The sequence below is a fragment of the Phyllostomus hastatus genome, unplaced genomic scaffold (assembly GCF_019186645.2).
Source record: "Phyllostomus hastatus isolate PE091 unplaced genomic scaffold, TTU_PhHast_1.1 phas_contig_62, whole genome shotgun sequence".
NCBI lineage: Eukaryota > Metazoa > Chordata > Mammalia > Chiroptera > Phyllostomidae > Phyllostomus > Phyllostomus hastatus.
The window spans coordinates 11346564-11366234 of record NW_025333921.1 but is presented as its reverse complement, the minus strand read 5'-3'; the positions used below and the strand labels follow the sequence as shown (position 1 = coordinate 11366234).

At 36.5% G+C, this 19671-nt stretch overlaps 1 protein-coding gene across 1 annotated transcript in view; it reads left to right on the top strand.

The window, feature by feature from the left end:
- MDGA2 (MAM domain containing glycosylphosphatidylinositol anchor 2) overlaps positions 1–19671 on the top strand; it is an 835187-nt gene that overhangs the window by 568440 nt on the left and 247076 nt on the right. Inside the window, exon 6 of the mRNA XM_045848684.1 lies at positions 2900–3169. Coding sequence (XP_045704640.1) covers positions 2900–3169 — 270 coding nt within the window. The remainder of the gene's footprint in view (positions 1–2899; positions 3170–19671) is intronic.

Sequence of the window (19671 nt, the reverse complement as noted above, 5' to 3'; positions counted from 1 at the left end):
TTAACTTTTGGCAATTTAATTCTAATGTGTCTTTGTGTGGTCCTCTTTGGGTCCAACTTCTTTGGGACTCTCTTTGCTTCATGGACTTGTTTGTGTATATCCTTTGCCAAATTGGGGAATTTTTCTTTCATTATTTTGTCAAATAAGTTTTCAGTTTCTTGCTCTTTGTCTTCTTCTTCTGACATCTCTATGATTCAGATGGCATGTATGGAGATGTCCCAGAGTCGTCTTCTTCTCTCCTCATGTTTTTTTTTTTTAATTCTTATTTCAACATTCTGTTTGCTTGAATGCTTATTTCTTCCTTATGTTCCAATTCACTGATTTAAACCCTTGCTTCCTTCCCTTCATTGTTGGTCCCTGTGGATTTTTCTTTATTTCTCCTAGTGTAACCTTCATTTTATCCCTTATGTTTTTGCCATACTCAATGAGATCTCTAAGCATCCTTATCATGAGTGTTTTATACTCTGCATCTGATAGGTTGGCTATCTCTGTTTCACTTTCTTTTACTGGGATTTTGTTCTCTTCTTTCATTTGAGCCATATTGCTTTGTCTCCTCAATTTGTTAGCCTCCCCATGTTTGTTTCTGTGTATTAGGTAGAGCTGCTTTGACTGGTGCACCTGTTACATTGTATGAGGTGGAGCCTTAGGTATTTGCCAGGGTGGGGCAGCCCACTTCAGCATGTTGTGTCTTTGTATGTGGGAGAGGGGTCCAAGAGGGGGAAATGCCACTGCCTGACTGCTAGAGGCTTATTCCACACTTGCCTCACTTCCAGTCACTTATGGGACTGGGACCCCTCTAGCTGTTGCCCTGGTTATAATCTCCAGAGTGGCTGGGCTTGTGTATGTTCTAGGGTCCTGTGGGCCCTTTTTAACAGACTGTCTTCAGAGACCTGCAGTTTCTCTTTCCTCCTCTACCCTCACTGGTTTTTACAGCCGAGAGTTGTGAGACTTTATTTTTCCAGTGCTAGGAACCCTGGGCCATGCAGTCTCACCTGGAGCTTGCCCCCCAGGTACCCCTAATGTGGAACCATCCATTCCACTGGCTGCCATGACTACCTGGTTGCTGCCACCTCACTGCTACCACACTGCATCTTCTCCACCCTGGCTCCCCATCTCTACCCCTACTACCTGTCTGGGTAGTCTTCTAAAATATGTCTTTTTTAAATCCTTGGTTGTTGGACTTCCATACTGTTTGATTTTCTGGCAGTTCTGGGTGATTTTAGTTTTGAGGTTAGTTGTAATTTTTACGGTTGTGCAAGGAGGCAAAGCATGTCTGTCTATGCTCCCATCTTGACTGGAAGTCTCTAAAATTATATTTTAACTAAATACCTTTGTAAGAGATATATTTATATCAAATTGGGCTACAGGGATTTCTTTCACTTTTTATGATATCAATAATTATTTATAATGTCTAATTTCAAAATATTTAATTAATAGCTTCCATCCATTGCACAACATCAAATAATTCTTTGAGGTATTTTTTCCTACCAAACTGCAGTGTATTTGCATATTATTTTCACTACATGAATTCATCAACATGTTTTTAATCATAAATAATCACAATTTAAAGTCAACACTTCTAAAGGGCTATTAAGACACTTTAAAAACTTCCATATTACTTATAGTGATGTTAGAAAAACCAATATACAAAAATGATTTTAAATGTGTCATCTAGTGATGTCATACCTTGTCCCACATAACCATATTAATCATATGAAAATTTTTCTTGCTCTCCTCTGTCCTTTTAAACTATGCAGATAATATTGGACCACAAAGGGTGTTTACCTTTTATTCTGATAAAAACACTCTGTGACTCTAAGCTGAATCTAATATCTAAAAAAAAAAAAAGAAAAAAACATACAGTACAATTGAACACCTTAAATGTTTCCAATATAGATTGATTTCATATAATAGTTTTATCTTTGACATAATATATGTCTGAATGTATGAACTCAAACACCAGCATAATCCATGCCCCTGGTTTTATTTAGAGATGCATTACATGGGCTGCCATTGAATTGTAAACAGGAAAAAATGCTGTATGTGAACACAGTTTGTATTCAGTTTCTATTTTAAGTGTTTGAGGAAAAGTCTATAACACAGCATATTTCATTGAATGGATATCTATTCTTGTATTTTTAAATCTGAAAGATGGCAAATGACTTGTTTTCACTCATGAGATTATTATAACTCAAAATGAGAGCTGTCTCAAACATAGTTTAGTGACTGTGTTTGAGGTCTCATTTTTGTTTGTTTCTAAATTTTAAAGCAGTAGTTAATGAGAACTCAGTAGCTAAACCTTTGTGAACAGAGAAGTTAGAGATGAAGTGTGGGGTCTGTCTTAGAATTACACGGTTTTGTTTTTCTTTCAAGATAAAAAACCAGGCCTATTCCTTGGTAAAAGTTTGGAATGATCTATGCCTCTATCTCTTACTCATTTTTATTTAGGTTATAAGAACATATGTATCATTTCACTACAGAGTGATCCAAAAATTAAATAATTGATGATCTTTGCCATGAAAATGTAAGGAGTAAACAGCTACAATATTTATATGTGGAGTGACAAAAACAAATGGTCATTGCCAGCATTAAAAAAGAAAGAGATTTTTGTTTTAGAACTTTATCCTTCTTACTATTCTAATTCTGAACAATACTCCAGGAAACTATAAATTTTAATTCTCCTCTCCAAGTGTAAGATTCTTAATATAATTCTACAGGTTTATGCCACAGAATTAAATATATAATCATTATACTGGTTTCAAATTGATAATTACAATAAGATTTTGACAAAAGACAGCACTATTTCATGTTAATTGTTTGAATAAATATAAAGCATACTGTTGAATTCTAGTAGTAGTAGATCTAAATAGGTGCATGTTCTTTTGTTTATGTCTTTTAGCATCTCCGTCAATTAAACTCTTGGTGGATGACCCTATAGTTGTAAATCCTGGAGAGGCCATAACATTAGTGTGTGTTACGACAGGAGGAGAGCCTGCACCATCTCTCACCTGGGTCAGGTCCTTTGGGATTCTGCCTGAAAAGACTGTCTTGAATGGAGGAACTTTGACCATACCTGCCATCACCTCAGAAGATGCTGGTACTTATAGCTGCATTGCCAATAACAATGTAGGAAACCCTGCAAAAAAGTCCACCAACATCATTGTGAGAGGTACGTTTCTCTAGAGATTGCGACAAATAGATTTCTGGATGAGCCAGGCTATCGCAAAGCAAATGCTGTTTGATATAAAAAAGAAGTATTTTCCCAACTATTTCATATATATGTTACATATACAGAAAATTGTTTATAAATAACAAATGATGTCTAATCGTAAATGGATCCTAAAATTCCTAAATCTTAATCCCAATGTCTTATGTTTCCATTGAATAGTTTTCATGACATATTCTTAGTGGTACCATTGAATAGTTCTTGTAATGTGTTCTGAGGAAAAGAAATGATTAAAATGCAGTTGTGGCATAGAACATTAAACATTGTTACATAGATCATGTGTTAGTCTAGGAGTTCCATAGCTTTATCAATTTAATGGTTAATAATCACTATTGAATTCCTATTACAAGCAGAGTTTTAAATTGTGAAATTATATAGAGACCTATAAAACATTGACCTGCACTCAAGGATTCTATTGTCAGGTACTAAAAACAAGGCATCAATGAATAGTCATATGATATAGTGTATGGCAAGCATAAGCAAAAACTATAGAAATATTAAAATATATAGTGGCCTCTGGCACAGGTTACTAGGGAATACCTAATGATATTTTCATTGGGTCTTATACAGTGGGTAGAGTTTTTATAGACTAAGATTAAAGAGATACATGGAAAAGTCAGGGACAGTAGTGGACAAATTGTATTTAAGTAATTGATGTAAAATGTGGGTCTCTAAGACAATAGTAGCAGGGATGTTCTAGTGTGGCTGCTGCCAGCTAGTGTGCTAGTACTACATGTAAGGTGAGAGGCTTTCCCTTCTTTTTGGAGGATTTGCATTAACTGTGCAAGGAGGGTGCCTGCATCTTCATGTCTCACCAGTATGGTCCTGGGTTGGGGACAGAGGATGAATGTTGATTCCTTCCAAACTTAGAGCAGATATCCACATGCCTAAGAGGACCTTTTCAGTAGACAAATGAAAGGAAGGAAGGCAGATAAGCACACAAAGAAATAGTATATGGAAATGAATAAAAAGAGGAAGTCTGCAAATGGAATGTTACCCTTTCTATTTTAAATATCAGCATGATGAAATGGGCCTTTCTAATTCCCTATCCCAGTGAGTAACTGCATTCTGTTCACCTTCTACCCCAAATTTTAAAAGAAAGCAAAAACTTCACAAATCACCAATGTTTATCATTTCTGCTTTGTATTTGCTTTAAAATACTTGCTTTTCAAAGTAGCTATAAAAAATGCAACCAAATCTTGCTCGAATAATTTTGGTATTATTTAAAGCATTAAAAAACTATCCTTAAGGGTCATGAACACAGTGTAGAATCCTTTATTTCATTATTTTATCAAGGACAGGGACTCATGAGAGAAAAATGATGCATTAAATCTAGTTTGACAACAGGATCATCCACAATCATATTGAATCCATGTACAAATGGCAACATGTCCAGCATAAAATGTGTTACTCAGGCACCCTTTGTAAAAAATGAACTCAATCCACAACAAATATACACTTGGAGAATGATTTGCTCTTTCCCACCTTAACAGTTTTTATCTGAGATCTTACAAAGGACAGTTTCCAACTTCAACACCTAAAATACATAAAGCCCTAAAAATGTATTACTCCAATGTATAATTTTCATGCCTTTAATTCATCTGAAATACACATTTGCATAGTCATGTTATATTAACAGGGGAAGCTCTCATCAGAGGTGTACATATAACTCACAAAATCAAGTTTGAACATCACCTTACTGAAGGTAGAAATAGTCTTGTTCAAGAGTCAGAGATTACACTGTAGGGAGAAAAACTGCTACAACACTGTAAGGCATCCCATTTCTGCCACAAGAGCCAAGAAATGTAGTTAAAGAAAAATGGTTTTCTTTTCATCATAGAAAGGAAATTATTTAAAAGTGCTCTGAATTTGTAGATGCTGTAATGTCTTAGATTAACTGTGTCATGGATACAGTAGAAGTTGAACTCCACACTTATTTTCTCCCCTTTTTTCTTGTAATTAAATCAAGATCCATATACCATGTATTCTGGAGAAGAACAAGGATATTTTATGTATAGAATGCTTATGATTTGAGAATATCCGTGGAAAAAATAAGTTCAGGGTACATATGGGCATAACATTTGAGAAAAATTTCTGAATTCATCACTTGATCTTTTAAAAAATAGGAAACACTTCAAAATAAACAATGTGGATAACATTCCATCTTGATAACAAGCTCACACCTGAAAAGGAATATCATATGTTTAGTATTCTCTTAAAGCATTTTTCAATATAACTACAGTAACTTTTTTGCCATCTTTAAAGATATTGCAATGACAGAGCCACTTTTCTCCCATGTTAGGATAGAAGCAGTTGCTTAATACCATTAATAAAATTATGTTGATTTCCTTACTTTATGTTAGGTGGTCTGAGCTCATGGCTTTCCAAGTCCTGTTAGATGATATGACATTCCCACCTAAAGTTCCTTGTTGTTGTGATTGGCCGTATTTAGAGATGCTCATATTTCTCTCCCATTGTGAATTGAACCTGTGTTGAATAGACATTATTCATAACATGTTCAAGACATTACTATATTTTGTTGCTCTGTGGTCATTTTAGCTTTCATACAGTGTCTCCATGTTTCCCTACGACAGGAAGAGTCAGGCAGACCCCATGTCCCTTCCGCTCATTCTCACAAATAAAGACTCCTACTGTACATGTAAATCACAAGCACACATTTACTCAGTGTTTTGGATGCATGATCCAAAATAGTATTAAAACTTAATTTAAAAATGTCTCCCCTGCCTAGCTTGGGTGCACTTTGGGCTGGAGGTCTGGTCCTATGCAAAACTCCTCCATCGGATTGAGATGATGAAATAAACAGGTTCTCCCTCAGCCACCTTGAGCTTGGAGCTTGGAAGAAGGTGAATCTCACAATTTTCTCCAAAGATATTCTTCTAAGCAAATTTGGTCTCTCACCTGTTTCTACCTTTAATTGTCTATCAAGTCTAAGAATCATGGAATGGATGTTTTTACTTCCTTTGAAAATTTTACATAAGAAGGTGTCTGTTCTGCACTCACTGTGGAATTCTGTGGCTTCTATTCTCAGAAAAAAGTGAGTCAGGAAATGGCTATTCTATTATTAATATTACAAGACTATAGAAAGATTATGAGAATTTTCAAAATTTGTAGCTGACATTTTAAAAATGATCAATCTATCAGCAAGTCTTCTTGGCCCAATCTTCAAACTATACTCTAAATCTGACCATATCTTGCCACAGTCACTGATACCACCCTTGTGTAAACTATCCATTGCTCCCCTACTTTACTAAAACAGCCTTTTCATTATTTATTTTTTCAGTTCAGACTATCTTTTAACAGGGGCTGGTTTCTTTTTCACCATGTTAGGTGAGGTAGACAAGGCTGAGTTAAAAAATAGTCCCATGCAAGTAATTACTCAAAACAAAAACACTTCAGTTGATTTTCATGGGAGAGTTCAGGATTGTACCTGGTTGATAATGCTGAGGCTGTTATTGTGTGTGAGATTGATGACTGTACATTGGGAGGTGGCTGTAGGAGCAGAGACTCTACTCCATGCAACTATTCAAGTACCTGGACTAATGATGCCTTGCCTCTGCCATCTTCAGCCTGTGGTTACTAAATGTGCTCCAAGTGTTAGCTCCTTTCCTGTCAGCTGGAAGTGGGAGGGAGCTTGAAGAGCACACATGGGAGATTTTTATGGGTCAGGTATACATTAGATCCAATCACGTTTCATTGTCTCGGTATTAGGCACCTAGTTACATTTGATGATGTGGAGGCTGAGAAATGTATTCTTACTGTGTCCCTGGAAATAAGAGGCCATGGATTTCTATCAACAGCTAAACCTCTCTGTTACATTCATGCAAGAGAAAGTGATTAACATCATTTCATTCTCCCAATCACATTCCTCCCATGGCTTCCCATCTCATCCACAATGGAATTCAAATTCATTATCATCATGTCACCTCTCTCTCCTCTTTTAGGCGCATTATTCTCATTGTTCTTTTTCACAAGACAGTACTTAGATATTTACTGTTCAGCCTGGAATGTTAATTTAAAAATACTACCTCCTGGGAAATGGCTTCCCTGACCACTTTATCTTAACCCACCCCTAATTCCTTTGCATGATTTATTATTTCTTCATATCGTATAACTACCTGGAGTTACTTTATACATATTTTATTTATTGTTTATTTCTTTCTCAGGATAATAGGCACAAAGAATGCATCTGTTGTCTGACTCAGTGATATAGTGCTAAAGTGTAGAAAATGACTAAGCCTTTAGTAGATGTTCAATAAATATATATTGAATGAACAAAATATCTTAAAATATTAAAATATTTTAAGTTCACTTACTTATATTAGACACTTTTTCAGAACATCTGTCTCTCTTTCATAGCATAAGTATGTACTAGATGATATGAAGCAAAATTAGAAAACTCCATATCCATATTAAATCATATCAAACATCTGTGTGATGTGACTAACTCATTCCATAGGCCACATTCTTCCGATTATTCATTGCTGTGCAACAAGCCACCCAAAAACAGGAGCCTAAAACAATAGCAATCATTTATTGTGTTCACAAATCTGAGGATTAAAAAGGTCAGCTAAAAAATTTAGGGTCTCATAGAAATTTCATTCAGAAGGTAGCTGGGGCTAGGGTCATCTTCATACTTCCATGGTGCCTGGAATAAAGAGTCCAAACTGCCACATTCCTCATGTTGGTTTCCTCTCTCTCTCTCTCTCTCTCCTGATCTTTCTCTCTCTTCCTTCCTCCTTTCTTTTGTACCCTCTTCTCTCCCTTCCAGCCTCTCCATTTTCTCTCTCAATAGCCTCTTTCAGTAGCCTCTTGATATGTTTTTTCCACATGCCAGAGTATTGGAATCCTTGCACCAGAATCTAGGAACTGCATGGGTTCTTCTAATCCAGCTTCTGAAGTCATTCTGCATCATTTCTGCACTCTGTTCATCAAGATAGTGATAAAGGATAACCTGGTTTCTGAGTGGAACCAGATACCTTTGTGTGTGTTTTTTAAGAGAGATAGAGGGAGAGAAGGAGAAAGAGGGAAAAAAAAAAAAAACATTGATTGGTTGCCTCTTGTCCACACCTGACCAGAGAAACCAGTGATCTCTCACTTTGCTGGACAATGCCCAACCACTGAGCCACCCTAGCCAGGGCCAAACATCTCTGTCTTTTGAAGGGAAGACTATCAGCTAATCTGCAGACATGTTTTAAAGCCATCACACTATGCACTGTACTCCACAAACAATACTATTAACATCACACTCCCATTCTGCCTCCATTCTCATTTACGCCTCTATTTCCCTTTTTCTCCTCAATTTCATCAACCTCCATCTTGAACCGATGACCACTGCAAAGTGACATTGTAAATAGGTTTTCCTTTTAATTTTAGTATTACTCTGTTTTTGTTGGATATGATCTCAGATTCTTAATAGGTAGAAATAAAAGATACCAATATTGAAATAGATTTAACCTTTACAGATGAATTCAATATGTATTCAGTGAAGCATGAATTTACACTTTTCTAGCTGCACAGAAATATACTATAACCTCCAGGAACATCATAACCCTCTGTTCTGAAAAGTTAATTTACCTAACTCTGTTCACATGAAAGTATTGATTTCTTTAAATATTTGAATTTTAATATTAAACATATTTGTTTGGAACTAATTTAATATATATGTATCAAATGACAGCACTGCTAAAATTTCAAAATGATCTCTATTTAGGCTTATTACAAAAAATCTTAACATTTAAAAATTCTATGGGAGAAGACTGAATCTTTGTGCCAGTTTCATTTACATAAAGTAATAGTTACATATTGATTGGGCATCCTTTTATGTACCAGGCTACCTATGTCCATTAACCATGGTGCACTTTGTCCATTAGCTTTTTAATTATTTCAAAGTATATATGAGGTAAAATATTATTCTTTCTATTTTAAAGAAAAGTAAAACTAAAGAGGGAACAATAAATAAATTTCCCAAAATAAGCCTTATTTTAGCTGCAGATCTGGGATTCAAAATCCACACAATATTGTTCTAGGGATGCTGTGTTAATGAAGGTACATAGTGCCTTTCAAAATTTAGCCTAGTTTTTAAAAATATATAGTCCATTTTAGATGGCAGAGGAGTACATGGAAGCTACACTGACCTCCCACGACCAAACTGGAATACAGCTAAATTAAATAAATACCATCCTGAATAACCAACTGAACACTAGCTGGAAGTCTTATCACAGAGGACAGATGGAAGAAACCACATCACAAGACTGGCAGAGAGTGCAGAGGTACAAGAGAGCTCACTGGGCTCCTATTGGTAGCAGCTAAAGTTCTAGAGGGGTATTACAATGACCAGGGGATTCCCCCTGAGAAGCGTGGGGTTTAAACCCCAAGCAGGGCTCCTAAGACTACAGCTCCAGAATAGGGAAAGGAACACAAATAACATCCAACTGTGAGAAGCAGTGGGGTTTCTGTCTGCCAAGAAGAGACTGCCACAGATGCAGAAAGCCTCTTAAAGGGCCAACACACAAAATCTTGTTTGCAGCCACTTACGTTGGACTCTGGCAGAGGGAGAGCAGAGTGGACTACAGCTGCCAGAGCAGAGTCTTGGGTTGGTGGTGCTGGGGAGAGAACTGAAGGAACAGCCACCCAGAGCCTTATATTATTTCATTCCTGATATGGCAGAAACCATTTTTCTCAGGAAGAGCACTGCCTTCCAAGTTGCATCAGCCTAAGGGAAAGCAATAGTCCTGCTTACAGTATAACCTCATCCCACCCTATGGAGCACACAGCTGGAGGCTATCTCAGTGATTAAGTCTAACAGCAAAGGTGGATCTTTGGTAGCACTGAAACTTTAGCTGACCCTCCCTAAAACCTGGTGCTGGTAAAATTCTGTCCTTGGTGTACAACCTGGTTCTTTCTGCACACATCCACACCTAGCAGAGGGTTCCACAAGCTGTGATCACTGATAGCTCCAACAGGATGCTTAGAGCAAGTCACAGGCAGTGTCTGACATACATCTGTGCCAGAGTCTTTGCAGATCTAACTAATATATAGAAACAAATACAAAGAATCAGTTAAAATGGGAAGACAAAGAAGTGGGCCCAAACAAAAGAACAAGAGAATTCTCCAGAAGAAGAACAACATGAAATAGACGCAAGCAATTTATCAGATAGAGGGTTTAGAGTCATGATTATAAGGATGCTCAACAACATAAAAAAGACATATAGATAATAAAAAGGGAACAGAGAGAAAAAAAGAATGCAATATCTGAAATAAATAATACACCAGAGTAGAAAACTGTAGGCTAGATGAAGCAGAAGATTGAATCAGTGATTTGGAATACAAGATAGTAAAACAAACAAACAAACAAACAAAAACAAGAAAGCAGCAAAAAGAAAAAAAGGATTTTAAAAAAGAAGAGAGCTTAAGAACTTTAAGGACAAAATGAAGTATAGCAACATTCAAGTCATTGGAATACCAGAAGGAGAAGAGAGTAAGCCAGGGATCAAGAATATATTTGAAGAAAAAGGAAGGGGAAAGAACTGGGAAAACCAAGAACAAGGGAATGGGACTCAGAATACAAAGAACAAGGGAAGAGAACTGGGAATCTCAAGAACAAGGGGATGCAACTTGAAACCACAAGAACAAGGACATGGAAATAAGACCCCCCAGAAGAAGGGGATAGAGTTGGAAACCACAGGAACAAGTGAAGGAACCTGGAATCCCAAGAACAAGGGAATGGAACTACAAATCTCCCCAACTTGCATGGAACTCAGAACCCCAAGAACAAGGGAATGGGACTCTAAACCCAACAAGAAGGATGTAGAACACAGAACCCCCATTAAAAGGGAAGGAATTTGTCAACCCTACTACAGGGGGATGGAAGTCTGAATGCTGAGAACAAGGCAAGGCATTCAAAACCCCAACAAAACTCAGAGTCCCAAGAACAAGGCCATCAAACTCAGAAACCTGAGAAACAAAAGGGGAAACAAAATGGAATTCCAAGAGCACTGTGATTTTACTCAAACCTCAAGAACACGGACAAGAACTCGGATATCCAAGAACAATGGGATGGACCTTGAAAACTCAAAACCAAGGGGAAAGAAGTGGGAAAACTGAGAGCAAGAAAATGGAACTCAGAACACCAATAACGAGGGAATGGAACTCAGAATCGGGAGAACAAGGGCATGGAATGTGAAACCCCAACACCTGGAGGATGGAACTCAAAACCAAAAGAACAGGAGAAGGAACCTGGAATCCCAAGACCAAAGGGAAGGAAGTACAAAACCCTCCAAAGAGGATGGAACTCTGAATGCCAAGATCAAGGGTAAGATGCTCAGAATGCCAAGAACTAGGGGATGGGACTTGAAACTCCACAAAATGGGGGTGGAACTCAGAACCTGAGAACAAGTGGGTGGAAATCAGAACATCTGATACCAAGGGGATGGAACTACAACTCCAAAACAAGGGGCAGAAAATGGGACCCTAAGAACAAGGGGACTGAATGTGGAATCCAAAACAATTGGCTGGATCTCAGAAGCCAGAGAACAAGGGGATAGAACTTGGAATTCCAAGAGAAAGGTTTAAAACTTAGGACCCAAGAAGAATGGAACGGTTAGGAATGCCAACAGGGGCAGGGAGGCCTGAACACCAATAACAAGGAGATGGAGTTGGGAACCTTAACAACAAAGGGATGAAATTCGGAATCTCAACAAGAAGCTAATGGAACTCAGAAACCTGTGAATAAGGGAATGGAAAAGGAGTCCAGAGAACAAAATGCTATTTTGAGGAATCCCAAGAACAAGGGGATAAACTTGAATAGCCAAAAAACAAGGTAATGGAACTGGAAATACTGAGAGCAAGACAATAATATTCAGAACCCAAGAACAAGGGGAAGGAGCTCAGAACCCCAAGACCAAGGCAATGGAACTGAAAAACCTGAGAACCAGCAGATGGAAATTGTAATCCAAAGAACAATGTGATTTTACTAAAACATCAAGAAAAAGGGGATGGAACTACCAAGCCCCCCCTCAAAGGGGATGGAACTCAGAACCACAACAACAAAGGAAAAAATTGGAAATCTCATGAACAAGGGAATGGAACTTGAAACCCCAACAACCAGGGAATGGAATTCGAAACCACCAGAACAAGCAAAGGAACCCAGAATCCCAAGAGAAAGGGGTTGAAACTACAAACCCCCTAAATAAGTGGTAGTAACTCCAAAACCAGAGAAAAAGAAGACAGAACTCAAAATGCCAACAATGAGGGCATGGAAATTGGAAACTCAAGATCAAGGGGAAGGAACTAAGGGGGAAAAAAGAATATATTTGAAGAAATAATGACAGACAACTTTCCTAATCTGGTGAAGGGAAAAGATACACAAGTCCATCAAGCACAGAGAGTACCAAACAATAGGGACCAAAGAGGCCTACAAAAAGATGCAGTAAAATGAAAATGGCAAAGCTTCAAGACAAGGAGTTTCCAAAAAGCTGCAAGAAAGAAGCAGACAAATACCTAAAAGGGAGCAGGAGTGTCCAATCTTTTGGGGTCTCTGGGCCACACTGGAAGAAGAGTTGTCTTGGGCCACACATTAAATACACAAACACTAATGGAAATGGATGATCAAATAAAAGGTTTTAAATTTACAGTTTTGTGTTAGGCTGCATTCATAGCCATCCTGGGCAGCATGCGGCCAGTAAGCCGTGGGTAGGACACCCCTGATGACTGTTATCTGATTTCTCAACAGAAACATTTCAGGTCAGAAGGGATTAGCATGAAATATTCAAAGTGATGAAAAGAAAGGACCAACAACCAAAGCTACTTTTGCAGCAAGGCTATCATTGAAAATTGAAGGAAAAATAAAGAACTTCCAAGACAAGAAAAAGCTAAAGGAGTTTGTTAACACTAAATCAGTGGTGCGAGAAATGTTAACAGTTTGCTTTAAGAAAAAGTAGAAAGATAAAAATTAAAAAAACCAGAGGAAAATAGTTGAAAAGTAAAATGACAATAATGTGTATCTATTAATAATTCCCTTAAATGTAAATGGCTTAAGTTCTGTAACCAAAAGACATAGAGTAGCTGAAATGATAAGAAAATAAGACCCATATATATGTTATCTCCAAGAGACACACCTCAAAGGAAAAGATACACACAGACTAAAAGTAAAGGGATGGAAAGATATTTCATGCAATTAGAAAGGAAAAAAAGCTGGGGGTAGCAATATTTATATTTGACAAAATAAAGTTTAAGCAAAACTGTAGAGACAAAGAGAACACTACATAATGATAAAGGAAACAATCCAACAAGAGAATATAACACTAGTAAACATTTATGCAGCCAGCATAGGAACACATATATATTTAAAGCACATCTTGATGGACATAAAGGTCAAGAATGACAGAAATACAGTCATAGTTGGGGATTTTAAAATCTCATTGATTTCAATGGATAGATCTTCCAGGCAAAACATCAATACAAGGACAGCAGTCTTAAAGGACACACTAGATTGAATGGATTTAATGTCAAATGGATATCTTCAGAGCATTTCACCCCAAAACAGCAGAACATACATACTTTTCAAGTGACATGGAACATTTTCTAGGATAGACCACATGATAAGACAGAAAACAAGTCTCAATAAATTTAAGGATATTTAAATCAGATCAAGCATCTTCTATGACCAAAATACTATAAAACTAGAAATAAACCATGAGTAGAACACAATAAATCATGCGTAGACACAGAAGCTAAGTAAATGTTATTAAACGATGAATGAGTCAACAACAAAACCAAAGAAGATATCAAATATACCTTGAAACAAAGTAAATGATAACACAACAACCCAAAATATCTGGGAAAGCAGTCCTAAGAGGGAAATACATAGCATTACAAGCATATCTCAAAAGACAAGAAAAAGGTGAAATAAACAATGTAACTTTATATTTAAAGGAACTTGAAAAAGAACATCAAACAAAGCCCAAAGTGAGTAGAAAGAAGGAAATAATAAAGATCAAAGCAGAAAGAAATAAAATAGATTCTTCAAAAACAATACAAAAGATCATGAATCCAAGAGCTGCTTCTTTGAAAAGATAAACAAGATTAACAAACCTTTTAGCATACTCACAAAGGAAAAAGAGAGAAGACTCAAATAAATAAAAATGGAAATGAAAGAGGAGAAATAACAACTGACACCAAAGAAATATAAAATACTGTACAAAAATATTATTAAAAAATATATGCCAAGAAATTGGACAATCTGGACAGAATGGATAAATTCTTTGAAACATACAATCTTGCAAAACTAAATCAGGAAGAATCAGAGAATCTGAAAGACAGAATACACCTACTGAAACTAAAGAATTAATCAAAAACTCCCAACAAATAGAAGTCCTGGACTGGCTGGCTTCACAGGGGAATTATACCGAACATTCAGAGAAGGAAGTAACTACCTTTCCTGCTCCAACTATTTCAAAATAATTCAATAAGAGAGAAGGCTCCCAAGCTCATTTTATGAGGCCAGCATTATCTTAATTCCAAAACCAGATGAAGACACTAGGAAAAAGAAAATTATAGGCCTATGTCCCTGATACAAATTGATGCTAAAACCCTTAAAGTAATATTAGCAAACTGAATACAGCAATGAAACAAAAAGATCATACATCATGATCAAGTGGGACTTATTCCAGGAATGCAAGGTTGGTACAACATTCACAAATCAATAAATGTGATTCACCAACGTAAACAAAATGTAGGATAAAAACCACTTGATCTTATCCATAGATGCAGAAAAAGCCTTCGGTAAAATCCAGTATCTATTTATGATAACTCTTGGCAAAGTCTGGATAGAGGGAACATACCTAAATATAATAAGAGCAGTATATGACAAACCCACTGCCAGCATCATACTCAATGAGCAAAAACTACATGAGCTCCCTTTAAGATCAGGAACAAGATTAGGATATCCACTTTCACCTTTCTTATTCAACATAGTACTGGAAGTCCTATCCATAACAATCAGACAAGAAGAAGATAAAAAAGGCATCAAATTAGAAAAGAGGAAGTAAAACTGTCTGTATTTGCAGATGACATGATACTGTACATAAATAACCCCAAATATCCCATCAAGAAACCACCAGAACTTTTCAAATAAATTTTCAATTTCGTGCTCTTCTTCTCCTCCTTCTGGCACCCCTATGATTCAGATGTTGGAACTTCCATAATCTGGTGAAGGAAATAGACTTCCAGGAAGACCAGGAAGCTCACAGAGTCCAAAAAGTTGAACCCAAGGAAGCACACACCAAGGCACACCATAATTACATTACCCAATATTAAAGATAAAGAGTGAATCTTAAAAGCAACAAGAGAAAAGGTGACAGTTTCCTACAAAGGAGTTCCCATAAGACTATAAACTGATTTCTCAAAAGAAACCTTACAGGCAAGAAGGTGCTGGAAATAAGTGTTTAAAGTCATGAAAGGCAAGGACCTACACCTAAGGTTACTTTATCCAGCAAAACTATCATTTAGAAAGGAAGGGCAGATAAAGTGCTTCCCAGATAAGGTTATGTTAAAGGAGTTCATTACCACCAAACCCTTATTTTATGAAACATTAAAGGGACTTATCTAAAAAAAAGAAGATAAAAAATATCAAAAGTAAAATGACAAGAAACACAACTATCAACAATTGAACCTAAAAAAAATAAAAACAAAAAAGAACTAAGCAAACAACTAGAATAGGAACAGAATCACAGAAATGGAGATCATGTGGAGGGTTATCAGTGGGATGGGGGAGGGGGAGAATGGGGGAAAAGGTACACAGAATAAGAAGTATAAATAGTAGGTACAAAATAGACAGGGGGAGGTTAAGAATAGTATGGGAAATGGAGAAGCCAAAGAACTTATATGTATGAACCATGGACATGAATTAAGGTGGGGGAATGATGGCGGAAGGGGGGTTAGAGGGCAGAGGGGAATAAAAGGGAAAAAATGGGATAACTGTAATAGCATAATCAACAAAATATATTTTAAAAAGAAACCAGTAGAACTGATAAATGAATTCAGCAATGTAGTAGGATACATATTAAACAAAATTAATATACAAAAATCAATTGCATTTTTATATGCCTATAATGAACTAACAGAAAGGGATATTAAGGGGAAAAAATCCCATTCACAATTGCTTCAAAGAGAATAAAATGCCTAGAAATAAATCCAATCAAGGATGTAAAAGATCTACTCTCAGAAAATTATAAAACACTGGAGAAAGTAAAAAAAAGATACAAATAAGTGGAAGCACATACTGTGTTCATAGATAGGAAGAATTAACATCCTTAAATTGTCCATGCTACACAAAGCAGTCTATAGATTCAACACATTTGCTATTCAAAATTCCAATGTCATATTTCACAGAACTAGAACAAATATTTCAAAATTTATATGGAATCACAAAAGGCCCCATTAGCAGCAGAAATCCTGAGAAAGAAGAACAAAGTTGGAGGAGTCACACTACCTACTTTTTAAACTATACTGTAAGACCATAGTAATCAAAATAGCATGGTACTGACATAAAACAGACATATAGTTTAATGGAACAGAATAGAGATCCGAGAAATAAACCCACACCATTATAATCAATTAAAATTTGACAGAGGAAACAAGCATATACAACAGGCTAAAGAGAGTTTATTTCTTAAATGGTTTTGAGAAAATTGAACAGATACATGCAGAAAAATGAAACTAGGCCACCTTCTTTATCACATACAATAATACATTCAAAATGGATTAAAGACTTAAATGTTTGACTTGGAACCATAAAAACCCTAGAAGAAAAAATAGGCAGTAAAATCTAGAACATTACTCGTAGCAATATTTTATCAGATATATCTTCCCAGGCAAAGGAAACAAAAGAATCAACAAATGGAACCACATCAGACTAAAAATGTTTTCAGAGAAAAGGAAACCATCAACAAAATAAGAAGACAATACAAAGAATGGGAGCACCTATTCACCAATACATCTGATAAGGGGTTAATATCAAAAATTTATGAAGAACTTACAAAACTCAACACCCCCCCCCAAAAAAAAAACAATTAAAAAATGGGCAAAGACCTGAACAGACATTTCTCCAAGGGGGTCATACACAGCTCCCAGAGGCATATGAAAGGATACTCAGCATCACTAGCCATCAGAGAGACACAAATTAAAACTACAATGAGATACCACTTCACACCTGTCAGAAAGGCCATCATAAACAATCAACAATAAGTGTTAGAGAGGATGTGGAGAAAAGGGAACCCTAGTGCACTGTTGGTGGGAATGCACACTGGTACAGCCACTGTGGAAAACAGCATGGAATTTCCTCAAAAAACAGAAAATGGAACTCTTTTGATGCAGCAATGCTACTGCTTGCATTATACTCTAAGGACCCTGAAACTTCAATTCAGAAGAACATATGCACCCCAATGTTCATAGCAGCACAATTTATAAGAGCCAAGTGCTGCAAAAAACCTAAGTATCCACCAGTAAATGAGTGAATCACAAAACTATGGTACATTTACATGATGGAATACTATGCAGCAAAAAGAAGGAAGATGCTTGTATCCTTCATGATAGCATGGATGGAGCTGGAGAGCATTATACTAAGTGAAATAAGCCAGGTGGTGAAAGACAGATACCATATGATCTCACCTATACGTGGAACCTAATCAACAAAACAAGCAAGCAAGCAAAGTAAAACCACAGGCATTGAAATTAAGAACAAAATGACAGTAACCAGAGGGGATGAGGGAGAGGAATAATGGGGGAACATAGGGGAAGGGCTATGAAGAAACATGTACAAAAAATACATGGACAAAGCCAAAGGTGGTAGGTTTGAGGGTGGGAGGTAGGGATTGGGTGGGGCAGAGGGCATGGCGGCATGAAAATGGAGACAACTGTAATTGAACAACAATAAATACAAATGGACAAAGGACCTAAATAGACACTTTTTCAAAGATGACATATGTGGCCTAAAGACATATGAAAAAATGCTCAACATCACTAATCATCATAGAAATGCAACTTAAAACCAAAAGAAGCTGTCATCTCACACTTGTCAGAATGGCCATCATCAATAAATCAACAATCACGTGCTGGTGAGGTTATGTAGAATGGGAAACCCTTTAGCACTGTTGTGTGTTGTGTGGGAATGTAGACTGGTACAACCACTGTGGAAAGTAGTATGGAGGTGCCTCAAAAAGTTAAAAATGGATCTGCCTTTTGACCCAGTGATCCCACTTGTGCAAATATAGCCAAAGAAATCCAAAACATAAATTCAAAAGAACATAGCAACCATATATTCACTGCAGTGTTATTTACAATCATCAAGATATGGAAGCAGCCCATGTGTCCATCAGTGGATAAGTGGATAAAACAACTATTGGACATTTATACAATGAAATACTACTTGGCCATAATAAAGAAGAAAATTTTACCCTTTGCAACAGTATGGATGAAACTGGAGAACATTATGTCAAGTGAAATAAGCCAGTCAGAGAAAGACAAGTACCGTATGATTTCACTCATCTGTGGAATTTAATGAACAAACTGAACAAACAAGGAAAATGGGGACAGACTCGTAGATGGAGAACAAATGACAGCTAGTGGTGGAGGGAGGTAGGAGGTAGAGAGATTGATCAAAAAGGAAAAAGGACTCATGGGCAGGGACAACAGGGTAGTGACTGTGGGGGAAAAGCGGGTAAGGAGGATAAGTGGTACTGGAATAAAAAACATAATAAAAATTAGAAAAATAAAAATAGAAACATAGCACACCTCTCATCCTCCCTTCCAAGCTGAACTGACTATGTCCTTTTCCTTTTCCTCTATCATTGACTTACCAGAACTTACTAGTGATTGTTTCTGGGCTCTGAAAGAAGTACATTTTTATACTTATGGAGAAATTAATATCCCCTGTACTACACAGACCTTTGTAATTATACCACTCCCCTCTAAAATATACAGTCACTTTTGGTTAAAGGAAATTATGTGTTTTCATTAGTTAGCATTTTTTTTCCAGTAATGGTGTGTACACTTATTTAAAATTCTAACCAACACACTGTTTATAATTTATGCTCTTCTAAATACCATTGCATTTTGTAAGACTTAGTATGACCTTTAAATTTTTACTGGCTGTCTTACAAATTATTGTATAGTAATTATAAGACACCAATAGAACCTCTAAAGACAAAGATATAAACTAACTGCACAAATACAACAAGAAGTAAAAGTATATTCATTGTGTTTGCTGAAAGGTGTGTATTTTCAATGTATTAATGAGAAAGTCAGTCAGAGTTAATTGTCAATTTTCCAGAAAGAATTGATCAAATTTAGCCACAGTGCATTTTAAAATGTAAATTATTTGTGAATTTCCAATTATAGGGTCTGTACATTTCTTCACAGGTATGTAG